The 23216-nt window shown below is 31.5% G+C and overlaps 1 protein-coding gene across 2 annotated transcripts in view; it reads right to left on the reverse strand.

Annotated features, from left to right (window-relative positions):
• The window catches only part of rdgC (retinal degeneration C), a 51005-nt gene that overhangs the window by 26223 nt on the left and 1566 nt on the right, over nucleotides 1-23216 (reverse strand). For both annotated transcript variants that reach the window (XM_081988886.1, XM_081988885.1), the window contains exon 2: nucleotides 10436-10678. In XM_081988886.1, the coding sequence (XP_081845012.1) occupies nucleotides 10436-10670 (235 nt within the window). In that variant the 5' untranslated portion in view covers nucleotides 10671-10678. The remainder of the gene's footprint in view (nucleotides 1-10435; nucleotides 10679-23216) is intronic.

Raw genomic sequence — 23216 nt, forward strand, 5'->3', positions numbered from 1 at the left:
TGTAATACGAGCGTAATTGCAAACAATCAAGTGCAATTTTAAGTTTGAGCTTTAAAAACTTAAGTAAGTTTCTGGTGAATTTTCTCTTTGCAGTACTTTTAGTTTTATCGCAAGATCGTTTACAGATTTCCCAGAATGGTACAAAGCACATTTAAAAAGTAGTATACATAAAAGTAAATTACAATTATAAACTGTGTTGTTCTGCAGGTTCGTTCTTAGAAGTAGTTTTTAAGAAGAAAAACATTCTTGAAATGGTTCTCTCTTCTTACCACTAATTTTCTCTTATTTTGAAATTTTTATACCTGAATTTATAAAATTACAAACTTGTCTTATTACCTCACTGAAAGCTTTTACTTACATAATCCCATAATTAGCGATATTGGTTTGATATTGATAGGAACATCCGGGTTAAGGTAAATAACGAGCAGACGCCATTACACACTCTTATCTGTAATGGTGTAATATATCAGTGGTTGCTCAAGAACAACAATAAATATTTACCTAAGTTAATCAGTATCAGATAAGCGAATTCGTGTAAAGCAATATTTTGTAGAGTACAAAAAATAGGTATTAGCGCCAATTGTCACTATGTAAATTACCGGTAAAATAAATATTTTAGTACTAAATCTTGTAGTTTTTTCAGGTTATTGGATAGGAAATTTAATGAGAATTTGAAAAATGTGCCTAAAACAGTAATTTTCTCACTCCAAGTAGGTTTTACCGGCGATTTTATCCTTGACTGTCTTTCAAACTGTGTTTCTGACAGTTCAAATTTTGACACCGCTTTTCTCTCTGACTGAACCAAATTTTAAAGTGTTTTTTCAGGTTATTTAATAGAAAATTTAATGAGAATTTTAAAAATGTGCCTAAAACAGTAATTTTCTCACTCCAAGTAGGTTTTACAGCCGATTTTATCCTTGACTGTCCTTTCAAACTGTGTTTCTAACAGTTCAAATTTTGACACCGCTTTTCTCTCTAACTGAACCAAATTTTAGAGTGTTATTTCAGGTTATTTTATAGGAAATTTAATGAGAATTTTAAAAATTTGCTTAAAATAGTCATTTTCTCACTCCAAGTAAGTTTTACAGCCGATTTTATCCTTGACTGTCCTTTCAAACTGTGTTTCTGACAGTTCAAATTTTCACACCGCTTTTCTCTCTGACTGAACCAAATTTTAAAGTGTTTTTTCAGGTTATTTAATAGAAAATTTAATGAGAATTTTAAAAATGTGCCTAAAACAGTAATTTTCTCACTCCAAGTAGGTTTTACAGCCGATTTTATCCTTGACTGTCCTTTCAAACTGTGTTTCTAACAGTTCAAATTTTGACACCGCTTTTCTCTCTAACTGAACCAAATTTTAGAGTGTTATTTCAGGTTATTTTATAGGAAATTTAATGAGAATTTTAAAAATTTGCTTAAAATAGTCATTTTCTCACTCCAAGTAGGTTTTACAGCCGATTTTATCCTTGACTGTCCTTTCAAACTGTGTTTCTGACAGTTCAAATTTTGACACCGCTTTTCTCTCTGACTGAACCAAATTTTAAAGTGTTTTTTTCAGGTTATTTAATAGAAAATTTAATGAGAATTTTAAAAATGTGCCTAAAACAGTAATTTTCTCACTCCAAGTAGGTTTTACAGCCGATTTTATCCTTGACTGTCCTTTCAAACTGTGTTTCTAACAGTTCAAATTTTGACACCGCTTTTCTCTCTAACTGAACCAAATTTTAGAGTGTTATTTCAGGTTATTTTATAGGAAATTTAATGAGAATTTTAAAAATTTGCTTAAAATAGTCATTTTCTCACTCCAAGTAGGTTTTACAGCCGATTTTATCCTTGACTGTCCTTTCAAACTGTGTTTCTGACAGTTCAAATTTTCACACCGCTTTTCTCTTTGACTGAACCAAATTTTAAAGTGTTTTTTCAGGTTATTTAATAGGAAATTTAATGGAAATTTAAAAAATGTGCTTAAAACAGTCATTTCCTCACTCCAAGTAGGTTTTACAGCCGATTTTATCCTTGACTGTCTTTCAAACTGTGTTTCTGACAGTTCAAATTTTGACACCGCTTTTCTCTCTGACTGAACCAAATTTTAAAGTGTTTTTTCAGGTTATGTAATACGAAATTTAATGAGAATTTTAAAAATGTGCTTAAAACAGTCATTTTCTCACTCCAAGTAGGTTTTACAGCCGATTTTATCCTTGACTGTCTTTCAAACTGTGTTTCTGACAGTTCAAATTTTGACACCGCTTTTCTCTCTGACTGAACCAAATTTTAAAGTGTTTTTTCAGGTTATTGGATAGGAAATTTAATGAGGATTCAAAAAATGTGTTAAAATTGTGATTTTCTCACTCCAAGTAGGTTTTACAGCCGATTTTATCCTTGACTGTCCTTTCAAACTGTGTTTCTGACAGTTCAAATTTTGACACCGCTTTTCTCTCTGACTGAACCAAATTTTAAAGTGTTTTTTCAGGTTATTTAATAGGAAATTTAATGAAAATTTTAAAAATGTGCTTAAAACAGTCATTTTCTCACTCCAAGTAGGTTTTGCAGCCGATTTTATCCTTGACTGTTCTTTCAAACTGTGTTTCTGACAGTTCAAATTTTGACACCGCTTGTACCCATAATTTATAAAATTGGTAAATTTTCTTGTTACACTAAATTTTACTTTTTTAATTTTCAAAACCCAGTTTACATTAAACTCAATATACTTTTACATTTAGTCCAAAATATTCCAAATTCTCTATGCAAATTTGTTTCATATGGATCACTCCGTCTCGTTTTTAACGTGGGAGTTTAAATTCAATATAGGTACAACAGAGACACGGGCTCCATTTCAAAGAGGAACTGATTTAAACTCTTACGTAAAAGGCTCGGATCGAAATTGAGTTTTGAGGCTTTCGTTACTCTCTCGGTATATTTACACGCAATGGAACGCAAAACCTCCTCAAACTTTCTACAGGATTTAATTTAATGTAATACAGAGTTGGTTGGAAGTGACTGGTTTCAGTGTTTTTGCAGATTATTTCCTTCCTATCAATTTTGACCAATCGCTATCAAGAATTAGTATAACAAATGTAAATTTTAAGTGGAAAAATCACTTAACAACTGTCAACTTAGCTGTCAGCAGATTCTCCGGAAAAAAATTCGAAAAAATTTCACACTCCTCACAGCAACATAAAGAATAGTGTTACCCTTTCTAGCTTGAAAGTTATTGTTCTTATTAATTATTGTTCTTATTGTTTTAATTAAAATAAAATGTTTATTTAACTCAGGAAATAATCTTACCAAATATCCCTCGTGCATGGAATACTCGTTTCTAAGTAATTTGTTTTAACAAATTACGTAATTTGTTTTAACAAATTACTTAGAAACTCGTTTTTCCGAATTTTTCCGGAAAAATTAAATTCACTAGGGATATTACCCCTGAAAAATTCATTTAACTGAATAAATTTTAGTTGGCTAATAGAAATGCTGTTTTGAAATCCATCACCAAAAAAGCAATTATCAAATGTCTTGTACCCTTTACAGTCAGTCATTGGAACAACATTTTTGATTTTTTTTATTGACTGGTTAAGAAAACACATAAATGAGTGAAATCTGGACTGGATTCACATTGCAAATTCAATATTATTCCGTCCTTTACTCATCCATGTGTGTTTGTGCAATTACCTAGGGATAAACCGAAAGACCTGCAAGTATTACTGTCTTACAAAAGGGCAGAAAATTGGTTTTTCTCTTTTTTTGTTTTGTTTTACGGTTCGTAGCAGAAATAGGTTACATTTTCAACCCCTGATATAACCCTCATGGACAAGAAAAATGTTTTATAGGCGTTGGCTTTATATCTCAGGATTTATCGCTTTAATGCGGTTTAGACGTAGTTTTCATAATTTGTTGTTGTATGATTCAGATTTCTATTTTTGTACGGTTCCGCATTTCACTTATCGTTTAATTGGCGATTTCATGACGTGATAAGCCTATACGTTGAAAGGAAAAGCCCTAAAAATAAAATAAATACCAAGTCAAGCCTATTCAGGTCTTTCGTGTTGGCAATGAACGTGGGCTTTAATACGGCTTTCATGTTTGCCATTTATGCTACATTTGCGTCATTTTGCGAAACTTGCTTTTATTGTCGGAACTCCACTCTAGTTAAAATGTAATTCCCAAGCCTGATTTTCGTATTGCACAGCTAATATACAGTAAACTAATGAGAATTATTACACTGTTGTTCACTAGCACAGAACATTTTATGGGTGCTTTAAACGACCTTATAAAGCAAGTTCATATAGAGACGACAATGGCAACTGCAACCACTGAAATTCATATTACTTTATTACTACAAGAAAGATAGTAACGAGAGTTTGACGTAATAAACGTTCTTGCAATTTCGTGTTGAACGTGATTCTTAAAAAGCACCACTGATTTAATTTGAAACTTTCAGTTTGTCTGCCAATCTTCGGGGGTACAAAGTTTTCAAAAACCTCTCTTCGTGTACAACTCGAAAAGCTCCACTAAACATACAAATCAACATATCAGCACGTGTTGATGATTTATTTGCCGAAGCACTCGAATTTAAGTTTAAACGTAATGTTTACTAGTCATGGCATTGGAAACCTGTGAAAACGTAATGGAAATTCGATAACGAATTCAGTTTTTATTTGAATGTGACGAAACGGAGAACTTACCAATCAATTAGAAAGCTGTTTTATTATTTTAACCTATTTTTTTTAATTTCCTAATGTTATTGTATTTTTTTTATGATGGAAAAAAAATTCAGTATGATAGGAAAACTTACCAATTTTTTCCAATTTATGGGCGTAATTTAAATTTGCTTGAAAGATATCAGTTTCATGTCATGGCTGTCACTAATTGCATTAAAACCATTTTCGGTCAATATTGTCAGGAAAAAATCCTGAAAAATAAAGACTGAATATAAGATTGATTTGATATTTATTATTGTTTTAAAGATTTTGGTTTATCAATAATAAAATAAATGAAGTAAAACTTTTCTCACTTTTTTATAAACAAGTTGCCTTTTCTAACAAAGATAGCATTTTTAGTTTTTTGTCACTTTTCTTTATTATCTCATTTTTAAATTAGGACAAATAATATGTTTTTGAGATGAGAAAAATGACGCAAATCTGGAGTAAAGTACAATTCGTAACTTACCCAGTAATTTACTGAAAATAATTGTCAAAATAACTGCCATAATTCGCAGAAACCCATCTTGTTTCGAACATCCTGAGAAATCGGTGTAATTCTGTAAAAGTGTAAACTGTAATTCTTGCAAATTCTATTCAAATTTTCACAGTGACCACTGTCAAAATAACTGTCATAAATCTCAGAAACACTTTTTGTACCGAATACTGCAAGAAAACTTTTCTAAACTCCATGATTTTTGCAACTTTTGAGCACAGTTTGACAGTCAGAAAAAAAGTGCTTGTCAAACCCACTTGGAGTGAGAAAATGACCATTTTAAACACATTTTTTGAATCCTCATTAAATTTCCTATCCAATAACCTGAAAAAACACTACAAAATTTGGTACAGTCAGAGAGAAAACCGGTCTCAAAATTTGAACTGCCTGAAACACAGTTTGAAAAGACAGTCAGGGACAAAATCGTCTGTAAAACCCACTTGAAGTGAGAAAATCACTGTTTTAAGCACATTTTTGGAATCCTCATTATATTTCCTATCTAATAACCTGAAAAACACTACAAAATTTGGTACAGTCAGAGAGAAAACCGGTGTCAAAATTTGAACTGCCTGAAACACAGTTTGAAAAGACAGTCAGGGACAAAATCGTCTGTAAAACCCACTTGAAGTGAGAAAATCACTGTTTTAAGCACATTTTTGGAATCCTTATTATATTTCCTATCCAATAACCTGAAAAAACACTACAAAATTTGGTACAGTCAGAGAGAAAACCGGTGTCAAAATTTGAACTGCCTGAAACACAGTTTGAAAAGACAGTCAGGGACAAAATCGTCTGTAAAACCCACTTGAAGTGAGAAAATCACGGTTTTAAGCACATTTTTGGAATCCTTATTATATTTCCTATCCAATAACCTGAAAAAACACTACAATATTTGGTACAGTCAGAGAGAAAACCGGTGTCGAAATTTGAACTGCCATAAACCCAGTTTGAAAGGACAGTCAGAGACAAATTCGTCTGTAAAACCCACTTGAAGTGAGAAAATCACTGTTTTAAGCACATTTTTGGAATCCTCATTATATTTCCTATACAATAACCTGAAAAACATTACAAAATTTGGTACAGTCAGAGAGAAAACTGGTGTCAAAATTTGAACTGCCAGAAACACAGTATCAATACCAGTAAAATTTTCCTGGAAAAGTAAAATATTTATTTTACCGGTAATTTTATTTATTACTTTTTATGAATATGACGTCTAACTGCTCATATTGCTCTACTTTACCTCCCAATAAACCTCAATTCAGCAAACTAGTTACATTTACACATATAATCCGTCAAAATTGGTAGCAACAAAATTGCAATCAAGTAGATAACGACATTTGCATGGAAACGTAGTAAATTAGGAAGCTCGGATACAAATGCTCCAGGCGTTTTGCCTTTGGTGAGCTGGAAATTAGTTGAGTATGTGCACATATTATGAGGCGGTTGTGATTACTACGCATACCATTTTGGCAGAATCCGTTTGAAGTTAAATTAGTATGCACACGAAACCCTTAAACTTGGCTTGAATCTCAATGTAAGGTAAAATGTCAAAGTCCTTTTACTATATTATGTTTGCAGTAGTACTTAATTCATTTAAATGTTTAAAATTTACAAAGTGTAACAATTCCCAAAAATGTTTTTATAATACCTGGTCTGAAATTAGCATTGATGGTACAACCGCAACCAAAAGTTTTGAAAAGGTGAACGGGAGTCGATTAAACTTCGGTAAAGTTGCCCAAAAGGAAATCGAATTTTCCTCTAGTTCTTATTTCAACTTTGAATAAAGTTAAACGAACCTTATTGCAAAATCGTAAACGCAATAAAGGTCAATATAACGTGTAAACTTTCTTTTGTATCGACACTTAACACTGTTATTTCAATTACCTGTTGCTTTTAGTTTAAAATTTACAGCAAGAAAACTGAAAGCAAAACATCCCTTCGGGCATATTAATCTAACTTTAAATCGACTTGTCTTGGCATGCAATTGGTTCTGCATTTAGCTTTCAAATTTGTTATCGTCTCTTTATACAACGAAAAATAGAAAGGATTTCTTATTTGTTGTGTAAGTGGAGACGGGAACTAGATTGACGATAATGACTTCATCGATTATCGTCCATTTAGATTGTTTTAGTTTCATTAATTATTGGGGAGTGTTCTGTCTAAGCAGAATAGTTTTAATTGTACGAAAATAATTATTCGAGTTATAAGTTATAATTAATTTCTAAACTCAAAAAAGCTCTCTCATTTTCTTACTAAACTACATTTTTCAGTTACCCAGATTTACAGTAATAACTGTTTTACACCAAACTGACCTTAGAACAACTAAATCGTAACACGATTAAAGGCTCAGTAAACTTCAAAAGTCCCTCAAAATGATCGACCCTGAATCCTTATTGAAAGGAGAATCGGTTTCCATTATTGGATTTCCAACAAACTTGCTAATGTAGATATGACACTGCCTTCAAAACGGGAGGGCTTTGATGTCGAAACAAGTTTAGTTTGGTAGTAATACTGTTAATTCTGAATGTTGTATGTTGGTGATATTTAACAGGATTTATGGATGTGATGATCTAATATTGAATTTGGTGATTAATTGTTCGGTAATATTTAGAAGCGTATTACCAATTCGAGAAAGTTTTCCAGACACAAATTTAGGCTACGTTTCACTTGAACTGAATTTAAACCAAATTAATATTCTAGTTTTTAATGTAATTAAAAATACGTTTGATTGATATTTTCGTATGGTTTTCCACGGAAATAACCTAGTTAATTGCAAAAATGAGTTTAATTTTTGGACTCTTTTAATATTATATTTTATGAAAATTAACACTTTAGTCACAAATAATATTGGTAATTTTGAGTGCTCTTTCAACTTTTTTGTAAAATAATAATTTTTTTAATTTTATTATTGATTTTTTTGAAATTTACAAAAACACGCTAATTATTATAATATCACACGACTTGGTAAAAGAAAAAACTTGCTATTTGAAAAAAGTTAGTATAATCTTCAGAAATTTCTTTCAATTGTAAAAATCGTCACGTGAGCTTCAGAACAACGTTTTGATTTTAAATATGGACTGTATGGGAACTATTTTAAACTTGTGTAGAGTCACGTGATTTTTGTAGGTGAATTTGATAGTTAAATCCCATGACTTTCAGAAATTCCAGCTTTGCAGCTTTTTTTCCTTGCTCTTACATTTTGAGTCATCAATTAGTATTACTTTTTTTCAATGGTATTAATAATAATTGATGATAATCAAGAATCTGGTCTTCAAATGAAAAAAAGAACTGATTCATAAAATTATTTTCAAAACAAGGATTTGTTTTCTTAATAGCAGGAGTTTTTGATATTTCTCAAATGTCTTGGTTGTCCAGACGTAACACAAATTTTCGGGGGTAATATCCCTAGTGCATTTAATTTTTCCGGAAAAATTCGGAAAAACGAGTTTAAAAACCTCGCTCATGCTTCGTTAGAACAAATTACTTAGAAACGAGTATTCCATGCACGAGGGATATTTGGTAAGATTATTTCCTGAGTTAAATAAACATTTTATTTTAATTAAAACAATAAGAACAATAATTAATAAGAACAATAACTTTCAAGCTAGAAAGGGTAACACTATTCTTTATGTTGCTGTGAGGAGTGTGAAATTTTTTCGAATTTTTTTCCGGAAAAACTGCTGACAGACAGTGGTTAAGTGATTTTTCCACTTAAAATTTACATTTGTTATACTAATTCTTGATAGCGATTGGTCAAAATTGATAGGAAGGAAATAATCATCTTTAAGCTTTTAAAAGAGATTGTAAATTTTCGGAATTGAACTCGAAAAAGTAAGTAACCTAAGCTTTTTGATACATCTTTTCGATTTTGTTAAATTTTAATAATTTGTCATGAAAATCACTCTATGTTTTTACTTATTGAAGAATCTTAAATGATTTTCAGTTTTAATTAGGAAACTCATACAGTACAGGGTGAGTCAACGATAGAGTAAAGTTTATTATCTCATTAGTTTTGAAAAATACAAAAAAATGTTAAACACAAAAAGTGTAGAGAATATTCAGATGTATAGTTTAAAATTACTTTTGGATATACTTTTGGGTGGTTCATAAAGGCGTGGCAGATAAAATATTAGTTTTTTTAAATGGAATCCCCTATGTTTTACACAATTTTAGATTCTCTATGAAATTTTAAAACTTTTTTGTTAATACTGTCATATTCTCCTAAACCTAATAGTTTTTCTATTGTTTCAATTTTTTCAGAAAAATATTAGTTTTTACCATGATGATATGATTAACAAAAAAAAAGTTTTAAAATTTCATAGATAATCTAAAAATGTGTTAAAAGATAGGGTGTTTCATTTAAAAAACTAATATCTTTATGAACCACCTTGTATGTCCAAAAGTAATTTTAAAGTGTGCATCTCAATATTCTCTAAAACTTTTGTATTTCTCGATACAAATGAGATATTGAACTTTACTCTATCGTTGACTCACCCTGTACTTTCAATCTGCATTCCTGTTATTTTCAAATTCCAAGTTTTATCTCGTGTATAAAACGGTTTTTGGAGCGTAATCCAACATTCAAACAAAGCAGAGAATTAATTTCCCTCTGGTCATTTTAAGAGAAGTTTAAATTGACTTTTGGCTAAGTGGACCAGATCCTAGAAGCTTTCCTACCAACTTTCCAGCTCAGTTGGAATTACTTCAATCCGTGTGTGACTAAATAAGTATTTAGAAATGTACTAATTGTTTTTCGGAAGTCCTTACTTAAGTAAACGATACAGAATTTCTGAATCTAAAAAGTAATTCCTTGCCTCGGGCTCCGATTGAATTTCATGAATTTAAGAATTGGAAATACAATTTTTGTGACACAAAAAGGAATCAGGAGATATTGAAAATCGAGTAAAATTTACCCTTCGGCTTACTGCTACTGCTACAATTGCAAAATTCCAAGTTTACTTAGTTATACGAATGTTCTTTTCCCGTATATTTGCTTATACTTTGCTGACTTTTCGCCTTAGCAAAAACCATTCATACGTTAATTCTATTTTATATCCCCATGTTAAGCTTAATTCTGAGATATTGATCCGACACCCACTTTCTCCAAACTAAATTAGCACCGTTTTAATTACCTGCTGTTCAGTCGTCATTGTTTACAAGCCCAATCGATATAATCTTTTTTCGGAAGGTTCGTAAGCGATCGATTGAGTGGATTTCGCGAAAACCTTAGTTTCAAACTTACTCTTTTCCAATTTGGTCATTTCAATCTCGTCTTGGCCGAAACATTGCAAAATCCTGTCGGGAACGATTCTTCGTAGATCCCCAATTTTGAAAGACAACCGTCTTTTTGGTTTTGGTTTTGGTTTCAAGCATGGCGTGGTAGCCATAGCAATATCCGACTTGGAACTGTCGGATAGTTCTTCATCTTCGTTGATAACGGGCTTTTTCTTCAGTCTAACGCAAGCGCATTGCGACATGGCTTTTTCTGCAAATAAATTTCAAATATTAATATGACGGCTGGTAATTATGGCACGAACAAAGATAGAATGTTATAAATATTCATCCGTCCGGTCCGATTTAAATTTAAATGGAAAAGTTTTGTCATTTTCCTGGAAAGTTTATGTGATTGAATTAGATATTAGAGGTATTGTAGGTTACTTAATTGGTTATTTTATTTTGATCTTTTTCAATAATTACCCTTAGAACAATGGTGGTAAAGTAAGGCAGGATTTACCTTACTTTTTTGTTGTAAAAAAACGAATAACAAATTAAAGTTTGGTTACTTGTTTGAATTCATTAGAGGAATAGAAAGAATACTCATTTTATCCTGCGACATGGTACTGATTTTGGTATCAGAAATATTCTAGGACTAAAGCTGTATGTAACAAAGAAATTCTGGACTTAAATGCTGGACTGCAGTCTCTTTTTAATGCAAACTGCTTTTTGACAAAGTCAAACAAACTACTCACTGTGCACAGAAAAATGCTGGACTTATACCATTTTTTTTTTTTAAATGGACATTTTCCGACTCAAAAATTACCGCTTTTACCTCTCTGTTGTCAAACTTATGCATTGTAATGAAATAAATTAAGACATCTTAAGAATTTAATGAATTAAAAGTACATTCAACCAGATTTTCCAATTTTTTCGGAAATTTTCTGAAAAAATTTCCATAAATTTAATTTTCCGGATATTTTACATCCCTGCCTTAAAACTATAGTTTGAATAGTAATAATTGATAAAAACCGAAAAAAGACATAAAATAACATATTTTTGACGTCATTTAACGAATTCATTAATCATGTTACAAAATCATTAGGAACCTAATAACTAAAGGCAATGCTTTCAACCGAAAATTATTAATCGTTTAATGAGCGTAAAGAAAATATTTCCCTGGAAACAGACAGGTGAAAAATTACTTTAATTTAAATCAAAATTGTTATTCCACGAAGTATAATCCAAACAATTTTCGTTCTGCGTATATATTTTGATAAGAAACGGTCGGTTTAGTTCACACACACACACACCTAAAAAGAATGTTTAAAGAAGTCGTCATTTTTCTAGGTTATAGAGAACAGCTTTCTTTATTGTATGAAGACGTTAAAGCATACCAAATGTCCCGGGGGAAAACAATGACGATTTAAGGAAACGGTGTGGAAAATCGATGTGGAAAGTCCGACGCCGCCGTCTCGATGGCTAGAATTAATGAGACGTCACTCATTTGCCAGAGAGCAACACTTTTTCTTCTCCACGTTTCTAATCCACGTCTGTAATAAGTGTTAATGGAAGGTTTATTGCGGACTTAAACTAAAATTGCACTTTTTACGAGGCGTATTTTTACGGCTTTTGCTATGACGGGTTTACTATTGCCAGAGCTTCTTTCGAGTTTTAAAAGCGACCATAAAAGTGCAGATTGAATTATTACTAAAGGAAATTAAGTCAGTTTTTGCGAAAAATCCAGTTGCATAGGTGGTAAAGTACTTTTTATAGGGCATTACAATAAAGCGGAAAATTTGGATTTCCCCGTCAACAGTCGTAAAAACGGTGCATGTAAATTATAGATGTAAAACAAAGTATATTTTACTGCTACACAGAACATCAAATGGTTTTTAAGAATTAAAGTCTAAACTAAAGTGCAGAATACTGACTTGTCTCTAGTTCTAAAAGGGAATAGTATTAAACATTTTTTTTTTTGACTAAAGCAAGATGGAAAGTTTAGGAACTTAATACAGGGTGGTCCAGTTTTAAATATCAATAATTCACCATTTCATAGCTAATCAAAAAATCAAAGTTGACTTGCATTATGTCATTTTTCTGAAAAAGGTTTCCTAAGGAAGACACAGTCCTCCAAATTTCAATTTAAAAAATCGTTTTATATTTTAAAACTGAACATCCAAGACTTGTGAAAGTCCAAATTTGTACTGAATAGTCTAAAAACTTTTTTACTACTAAGAATGGTCTTATGATTCGCTTTCTCAGACTGCCATCCTGGTTGAGTGTCTGAAACTAGCATTCAAGAACTAAAAAAAGTCCGGAAATCAAGACAAAGATTGTATTGTGCATGAAACTCATTTTTTACTACTAAAAATAATATAAAAGTTGACTTTTAATGCTAGAACTGACTTTACTAGGACTAAAGAGTTCAAAAGTATATTTTCAAGACTGTAATTGGTGTACAACTCAATTTTCTTCAACTTTCAACAAGTCAAGAAGTAAATTAAATTTTTAGACTATTTTATTTCTAAAAATTAGTTTTCAAGACTATTATTGTAGCATTTGGTACCAAAATTTTTTACTTTTATTCCTGAAGAAACTTGATTTTTGGAAATTTTCGATTTTTCAGTCTTAAAAAGCATTAAAAACAGTCTGAATTTCTTAGAGATGCTACAATTTATTGCACCTATGAGTGTAGAAGTCAATTTAATAGTGAAGAAGCTTGAAATAACATTTTCAGGACTATGGTCAGTGGACACACTGGCTTTTAGGCATGATAAGTCAAAAACTTTGTAAAGATAGTCTTGAAACTCGATTTGAGGCACTGAAAACAGCCTTAAAACACTAAAAACAGTCTAGTTTATTAAGAAATACCTGAATTTTTAGCACTGAGGTGTCTAGAAGTCGATTTAATAGTGCCAAAGCTTGGAATGCTATTTTAAGTCTATGAAGAATGTAAAAATTGTTTTTTAAGTTTGCTATGTCAATAACTTGGTGAAGATAGTCTTGAAACTCGATTTTCCAAGCTGAAAGCAGTTTTGAAGCACTAAAGATAGTCCAGAATTCGAAGAAAATGAAAAGCAAAGTAAAAAGCACGAAAAGTTCGTTTTCAAGACAATTTTCATGAATCTAATGTCAATGTCCTGCATCTAAGACTATTTTCAAGACTAAAATATTGAAATTTGTCTTCAAATTATGAAAACTTACTTCAAATGCAAATTTTAAGCTTCTGATGTCACTTTTCATTAGTTCAGTCACATTTTGGGGTTCAAGTCAATTTTTAAGGTTTAAATGTATGAATTTGTAGTAACAAATTCTTGAAAAAGTAGTTTTTATGTCTACAAGTCAATTTTTAGTATTAAAGTCTCTCGATTTGCATGAAAACTGGTTACAAACACAATTTTTAAGCTTCTGAAATTTTTATCTTTTCTAATTCAATTTTCAAAACTAAAGTCTTTTAGTTTGTCTGGAAACTATGAAAACTGGCTACAATAATATTTTTTAAACTTCTTAAGTGAATTTTCCGTTTCCAAGACAATTTTTAAGTTGGGTTGGGTTAGTTTTGGGTCTTTGACCGTAATAATGTGTAATAAAGTGCTTGTTCCAAATTTGATCAATATTGCCCCAACGGTCTGACAGACAGTTGACAAAAAAAAAACGATTTTTTAAACAGAAATTTGAAGGACTGTATTTTCCTTAGGAAGCACTTTTCAGGAAAATGACATAATGAATGTCAACTTATTTTTTAATTGGCTATGGATTGGTGAATTATTGACATTTAAAACTGGACCACCCTGTAAATCAACTTTTAACCCTGAAAAACCTTTTTGTATTACCGTGTATAATGTCTATAATCATAAACACAAAAATAGAGTTTTGACCTTTTTAGCTACAGGGTGATTCATTACTGCAACTTGTAGCTCTTAAAATTCTGTTCACACCACCCAGTATAATGATTTTAGTAAAAACGACAAATGATGAAATATTTAAGGGCAAAAATCAAGTTGGATATGTATGTATGCCGTAGTTTTGTAGAAATTGCGATAGAATGCCATTGATTTGCAATTGATTGATTAGTCAAATAGGTCAGGAGTGTACAAGGACTAGGAAAAACCATACATTTGGACACCCTGTATAATTTAAGCTATTAGTCAGCTTAACCACTACGGTTTTGCAATAAAATACTGAATCAGTTATTATAGTGACACAAATTGCCTTTACAACCGTTTTGAACCATCCTGTATAACTATTTTTTTTGTAAATAGAGAAAATCAAACTAAAACTGGATGACGTCACAGCTCAATATTTCATTTGATAGTTCAAAATACGTGTAAAGCAAACAGCTAAATGTCACAACTGTCACAATTGCACTCATGAACCTATAAAATGTAACTTGGCAGATTTTATCATTTCCTAATAGCTTAATGGGACAAATTTTGAGAATCGTCACTCTATGGCAGTTATTTTTTATACTACATATTTGGACAGATGATATGTTTACGACAGTTCTAAATACATATAAAAAAATAGTTAATAACATATAACTGTAAAATAACACTCATCATGTAGAATGTAAAACGAACTGATCTAAGGGCCATTTGATTAGGTTACAGTTAAAGGTCAATGTTAATTTTAGAATTTAAACTGACCCTAAGTTGACTTTAACTGATTTTTTAACAAAATTACTTCAGCTCACACAATGTTGCCAATTCATATTCACACAGAGATATATTGATTTCCTACTAAAATACTTAACCTAACCTAACCTGGAAATATAATATTTAAGCTTGAGTACTCTACAAAAGGGCGGTTTATTACGTAAATAAATTCAGCTTAAAACCTCCAATAAGTGTCCTTAAATAGTAACCCTAAAAAGGTTTTTATATACTGGGAACTATATTATTTATTTTATGAAAAAAAAATTCTACAAACTAACCACAAGAATAGTTGGTTTTCAAGTTTTATGCCTTTAGAGTAAGATCAGAAACATTGTAACTTTCTGACCCAGATACTTTTTCATACATTGTGATTGACTGAAGTGAAAAATCTGTTATAAATGCACCTCTTGCTGGTAAAAAGTAATAAAACGATTGAGGCAAACCGTACAATTTACCGGAAAATGTTTTCATGAAATATTCATCATGATACTTTGAAAAAAAGCTGAGCTTATGCGTGACTCGATTGCCAAATTGAGCAAAAATGATGAGCAGGTAACGGCCATTTTCTAAAGAGCGGTTGAATTGACATTTTTTTGGTGAAAATTACGTGATTTAAACGAGCTTTCCATGCTTTGCCGGCAGGAAATCCGGTTAAACGCCTTGCAGTGACGGTGATTGGCCACAGGAAATTATTCTGGCAGAAATTGAAAATCCATTTTGGGTTTCCAACCTCCTGGACAGTATCTTTGATTTGCATATTTTAATTCGAAACTAAGGAAAGCAATTTGGATCCGTCACCAATCAATATTAATGCACTTTCTCAAATAAATTGTCACGAAAAGTCCACTTTCCGCTTGTATTCAAGCCTGCGGTCAGTTCAGAAATTAATTCCACAGAAATATGTGGAAAGTTTGAATAGCAAGGAAATGGACAGATACGAATAGGAATATTGTATCGATATAAGCTGCATATTTTTTTTTCTAGTTTCAATTTTCCCGCAGCGGAAAACCGAGAAAAGTCTTGACTGAAATACGAATGTTTCTGCTTGAAACCCGTCTCTATGAAATATTCATGGAATTATTACTTTTTGCGGATTGACTATGCGTACTATTCATTTCAAGGAGCGAAATAACCGCATTTGTTTCAGAATAATAATACAAAAAGATGTTTGAAATTATTTTGTATACAGTGTCGCATGTAAAATGTTTAATTTGATTAATGTGACAGAAAATATAATGTGTGTACAGGGTGTCCGGATTTAGTGGGTTTTGACAGGAATACCCCAAACGCTGCATAAAGTAGTAATCTCACAGTGACGTAACCGCAATCTACACTGGCTTGTGCTATATACCTTGTATAAAGTTTACTGAATTAATCCCAACTTGTATTTAACGAGCTTTTCCATATTTTTTTTTCATTCGGAAATTTCGTTAAACGATGGTCGGATATAATTCGATATTAAAGGCTTAACCAAAGATCGGTGATGGAAATTAGCCTGGCTGAAATTGAAAAATCAATGGGGGATTTGCATATCAGGCCCGTCAAAATTATTTCACCCTAAAATCACATATTTTGGGACACACCTCACTTTGACCCTAAATAACTCCCTTATTTGACAAGTTACGTCAAAATGTCATAGAAAACAAAAGATAGAGCATATTTCAAGCTTTCTAAAAATGTCCCTCCATGAGCTGATTGATAACACCGTTTGGACGCTAGTAGGCGTCAAAATTATTTCACCCTAAAATCACATATTTTGGGACACACCTCGCTTTGACCCTAAATAACTCCCTTATTTGACAAGTTACGTCAAAATGTCATAGAAAACAAAAGATAGAGCAGATTTCAAGCTTTCTAAAAATGTCCCCCCATGAGCTGATTGATAACACCGTTTAGACGCTAGAAGGCGTCAAAATTATTTCACCCTAAAATCACATATTTTGGGACACATCTCGCTTTGACCCCAAATAACTCCCTTATTTGACAAGTTACGTCAAAATGTCATAGAAAACAAAAGATAGAGCAGATTTCAAGCTTTCTAAAAATGTCCCCCCATGAGCTGATTGATAACACCGTTTGGCTGCTAGAGGGCATCAAGTTTCCTTTACCATAATATCACATATTATATTGTAAATATTTTTTAGTCAGATTTCATGTCTCTTAATCCGGTCGAGTTCCTGGCAAAGAAATTTTACACAATTAACACAGACAGTTAAAATGTTAAATTTTAGATCTAACTCTGTTAGTTTTTGAGATATCAAAAAAACCGACTGCACCAGAGTTTTTTCCGGGAAATTTTAACATAAGATGACACCGAGACGTCAGCTGTAACTTGACAAATAAAAAAGTTGTATTTTTTGACAGTTCGAGGCCGCCATTTTAAATTTTCTGTCAAAATATTGACTTGTACCTAATTTTAAAGGAAATTTCTCGTAGTATCAAGAAATGACAGACAAAATGGTGTTTCAGGCCGCCATTTTAACCCTCCTGGAGCAAAACAAAAAACTGAGAAAGCAAAAGATAGAGCAGATTTCAAGCTTTCTAAAAATGTCCCCCCATGAGCTGATTGATTACATCGTTTGGACGCTAGAAGGAGTCAAAATTATTTCACCCTAAAAGGCAAAGCAAAATAACCACATTTGTTTCGGGATAATAATACAAAAAGGTGTTTGAAATTATTTTGTATGCAGTTTCGCATGTAAAATGTTTAATTTGATAAATGTGACAGAAAATATAATGTGTGTAATGTACAGGGTGTCCGGATTTAGTGGGTTTTGACAGGAAACCCCCATTTCGATTTTTCGACATTTCCTATAATTTCCAGGAAAACTGGTATTTTGGCAACGCTGCATAAAGTACTAATCTCACAATGACGTAACCGCAATCTACACTGGCTTGTACTATATACCTTGTACAAAGTTTATTGAATTAATCCCAACTTGTATTTAACGAGCTTTTCCTTTTTTTCATTCGGAAATTTCGTTAAACTATGGTCGGATATAATTCGAGATTAAAGGCTTAACCAAAGATCGGTGATGGAAATTAGCCTGGCTGAAATTGAAAAATCAATGGGGGATTTGCATATCAGGCCCGAATACAGCACCAGTATGTAACAGTCTGAATAAATTTAGATAGAGACGGTTTTCTTTTGTCATTAAACGGAATAATCCTCAAACAAAATGCGGATATTTTTGCAAAAGCTTTTTCATGAAATATTGATGAAACTGTGTAGAGAAACGTTTGTGCAAATCAGGAAGCGATTTAAAACTGCGCTTTAAATGGAAAACTGTCTTTTGTAAATAGAAGAAAAACGTGATTCAAACAGAACTTTTTAAAGTTCTTAATGCAAATTCCAGTGCTCGTAAATATAAGCTCCAAATGTTAGTTAAAGAGAAACCTGCTAATCAGTTGTTTAAAACTGCTATTTTCTGGGAAATCTCAACGTAAAATATTCATGAATTTGTTTTAGAGGAAAAACGTAAACTTTGTGGATTATTACGATTTATAACGAGTGTGCACGTGAGCATTATTACCCTTTTTAGTAGTTAAGCAATTTGTAAGAGACAGACACTCAAATGTTAATAATAAGTTGCAAAGAAAATTGCACTACAAATTTGTTGTTTTTTAAATGTGATTGGTCAAAAAAAAGTTGATTTTTATGACCAATCACAAACTACAATATTTTCTTAGGCCCAGTTGTACAACAGTGGTTCAAGTCAAAAACGTCACTTTGACAGCAATGCAATTCGTATGGAAAAGTTTAAGTACCAGTCGCAATTCAACTGAACTAGTCTTTGAACTGTGATTGTACAACCGGACCTAAATCCAAAAATTGTCCTGCTTGACAGTACAATTGGTATATTTTATAAAAGGCAACGTTTTTATGAGAGGTGATAAAGTATTTCCAACAACTTGAAATTACCAAAATTTGCTGACAGCTTCATCGATATAGCATGTTTTAAAAAATGCTAAAATGTCGATTTTTCTTTAAAAGTTTACTACACTTTAGAGTAAAATTTTCAGGTTTTTTTCATTGATTAGACAGGCTTCTGTGTGTAATGCGGAAGAACATGAAAAGAAGATAATGTTAGAGAAAGAATGACAGCGTTTTTGCAATTGAGTGGGAGGTAGAGAGAACAATGAGGAGAAAACCTTATCTAACCATTTTCCAGCAAATAAAATCTGTTTTGTAAGCTTTTGTGACCTCGAACTGGATAGTAAAATTGCCAAGGCTGAAAATAAAATTAAAATGACGTTTTGCCGTCGATCAGTTATCTGATGATATTTTGTATGAAGCCATTGTATATTTAGAACTAATTTTAGAAAGGTCACGCTTTATAACCCAACTAAACTAATTAAAAACTGGCTTAAACTTAATGTAAATAACAACAAAAAAGATCATTTCACTGTTTTCTGAAACTTTTTATCAGTTAATACAACAAAATACCTAAAAGACAAAGGAAATCTGGAAGAAAGTCAACGTCATCATTCCAATGTCTGGAGCTAATGAGATGTCGCTCGTTTTCGTTAGAGTTGCCCTTTTTTGTATTGAGTTGCTTGAAGTTTGGCTTAATAAAGTCGCTCCAGAGCTAGTTTGAAGATAAAACGAGCAGTACAAATGGTTACGAGAGTTTTTTTACGTTTAGTGTAAATCCTGTTTGCAAAATTTTCTCAGAAACTAAGACTGACATGTCGAACCTTCTCAGTGACAATTTTTACCTAAAATTACTGATACATTTAAGGAATTTTAACCAGAAAAAAGGAACAATGTTTTAATTAAGTAAAAATTTCCCGGAAACTTGAGGGCGTGAAGTTTAATAAGCGGGAAAACTCGGATGGGGTATCAAATTTTTTTTTTTGTCATGAAATATTCATGTTTTATTTAAAAGGGTAAAACCCCCAAGGGAAATATGCTTGAAACTGATAGGGATATTATACCTTCATTACTGTGCGTAGGTAAAAAAGCAATCCTGCAAACTTGATGTATTAGTGTTGGTTAAGTTGGTCCAATAAATCAATACAATTTGGTAACAAAATTTGTTAATCAATTAATCTAATAAGTTTTAATTAAAAACAAACGTACACGTACATAACAATGTAGTAGAAAGCTGATTGTTTTTAATGTGACAGTCAATTATGTGATCCAAGTTTACTTTGATTTTTATCATACATATTAGAAACTAACTTCATTATAATAGATTTGATACCAGACCAGAATAGTTTATTTAATTCACTATAACATGTGAATAGCAACAGAAAAAAACATGATTAAGAAGAGAAAAATATTCAGTAGAAATATGCGGAGAAACTAGGGACATTTCTAGTCACAATACAGAGTTACCAGCCTGAAAAGCCCCTCCATGTGTTTATGTTATAATTTTGTGTTAAAATTGTAATTTTGACAGTTTTAACGTTTGTGACAGTTAACAAGTGACATTCAAAACCAAACTGTCAAAAGCCTTACTATATAAATGGCTTTTAGTAACATTAACAATAGTCGAGTGTTTTTCAACTTATCAGAACAGAATAATTATTAACAGTTCAAAATAACACAGTAAACAGTAATTAATACTTCTATAGCAAATTAATTAATTAATTCATGTTCCATTATAAACTACTACTTGATACGTATAACCTATACAGGGTGTTCCATAATTATAAAAATGTGTTTTCTTAAATTTTAGTGTATTCTGTTGTATTTTTTCTTATATTCTACAACTCTTATAATAATTGTTCAATTTTATTATGTACTAATAAATTTTTCTAAAATGCCTTGGAACGAAAAAACACAGCTTTGCCCAAAATAGTCTTACCAAGGGATTTTCCTTTGGTTCTATTAAGTTTTTTTGATTAATCGAAATTTTATCAAAGTTTAGTGCTAAAAACTGAGAAAAACTATCCACTGGGCCTTGCTAAAGGTGGCGGGATAAAAGATTACATCGTAATCCTACCGGATTAAGTTAACTCAACTGAAGTTAACAATAGAAACTTGCCCTTAAGTCGGTAAAATAAAAATTAGAGACATTGTGCGACTCCTTTTCATCGGACCTCTTCCCGGAATTGAAACTTCCAAAACTCTTGTTGAAACCAAGTTTAGTAAAGTGTCTACTTCACGTTGTGTGCAACCCACAATCTTTTTACAGTCCGTTCCAGAGCTAATGGCAGTGACGTAATAACGTGTCGTTCCTTTGCTATTATGAGGGACATACATGCCAAAAACTACAAACAGAAGAAATAAAAACTTAATTTAGGGTTGTTTAAGTTTATTAATTAGTGTTGTTATTGCGAGACCTTCGTAGAATTTAAGATTTTTCTTCACCAAACTGGAAAACTTGCAACATTTGGTGGTAAACAAAGGCGGAAAATTCCAATCAAACTTTGGCTTGAGAGCAACAACAACATTCAATTTAAATTATCTGGAAAGAACATCACAGGTGCATTCAAACGAGTCATTAACAGCCCAATACCAACGTTTCAAGAATTATTCCATAAAATTTGCAAGAAAGAAAAGGCAATGTGTATATCCTGGGGACTATTAAATCCTAAAGCAGTGTTGTAACTTATAACAGAATTGTTGGTGTTTTAAGAACTTGCTTCTTAGTTTTGTGATATAGATTGCTTAGTTATTTCCTTTCGTAAATTTACCCAGCATTAAATACATATAAATTTTTTTTTTGTTGTGTGATTTATTTAACATATTTTTTAAATTTCAGTTCAATTTATTGTAAGAGTAGGTACCTCAGTTAAAGAAATTATCTAATTTTATGATTGTTTATGAAAAAAACTAGTTATTTGTATATTTCATAATGTGTAAATAATACAATTAAAATAGTAATTTAACCTACTATCTGATGTAAAAGTATTTAACAGTAGCACCATCTGTTTCTAGCCTTATAGTCAGAGAAGATACGGCAAAATTTATAAGGGCTAATTCTGCAAAATAATGACATTTGATCAAATTTATGTATTAAGTAACTTGTATCTTTCTAATATTACCTGAAACTTATTAGAAATTTGTTTTTTCAAAACTCTGCATATGGATTTTGACAACACCATTATAACCATAGCTTCACCTTTTGTTTAGAGTCTTTTAGAGCAATTGATAATGGGACTTTTTAAATTTGGACCTAGTAGATCTAAGACATCAGCGAATACGTCACAGTTATGTCGTCACTGCTATTTCTCCTGAGACAAAGAGTAAGTACAGTAAACGTGATAAACGTTTAATTGCGTATAAAACGACCCTTTGAAACGGAAAAAAAATAAACGTCCTCCTCCGCTTTGGGAGTTTCTTCCAAACAAAATAACACACGTCGTTCTAATGAGCATTGACAAAATAAACACGATTACCACGGGGGAAAAGATATTACACAAAACACTTTCTAATTGTGTTTGTAATGTACGTTTTTGATGGAATTGCACCGATATAGGTCGTACAATTTTATAAAAGCTCTCACTTAATGGAAGTAGAATATAATTCTGAAGAGCGGAAAAATAGAAAAAATATAGTTTGCATTGGGTCCGTAAAGTCTGACAATTGTACCGTAAAGTTATGATGATTATGTTGAAGAATAGCTATTGATTGTATGTATATTTTGTTATTGAAAAAGGGTAAAAATATGATTATCACGACAAGTAGAATGTAGTAATTGTATAAAAGGGATCGATATAATCGATATAAATGCCCTTTTCCAAAATTTATTTTTTCTCTATGTCTAAAACCAAATTTGTGTAAATAAGTGTAGCTTCATAACAATAAATCAATGTTTCGGTTTTGAAAAACATTAAATTGACAAGGTTTTCAAAGTTTTCAAAGTCACAAATCCACATTATTCTAAACGGTACACCTTGTATATTTTAGAGTTAATAGATTTTGAGTGTTAAAACCTTAAAATTAGGGCAAATTTGACAGTTTTAAAGACTGGCACCCTTAAAGAATTACATTTTGACAATTGACACTTCACGTCACATTTCTACCACTAACCTGAACTAATTTAAGGCAGTTAAAGACGATTTTTAAATATCAAATATTATTTAAACATGTCAAAAATCTAGTTTTTTTTATATTTCAAGGTTAACTGGTGCGTTGTACGGAAAAATATTAGAAGTTGCGTTTCTTTGAGGGACATACATGCTAAAAATTTCACACTG

The sequence above is a fragment of the Ips typographus genome, linkage group LG11, assembly GCF_016097725.1.
Source record: "Ips typographus isolate SLU linkage group LG11, UJ_Ityp_2.0, whole genome shotgun sequence".
Taxonomy (NCBI): Eukaryota; Metazoa; Arthropoda; class Insecta; order Coleoptera; family Curculionidae; genus Ips; species Ips typographus.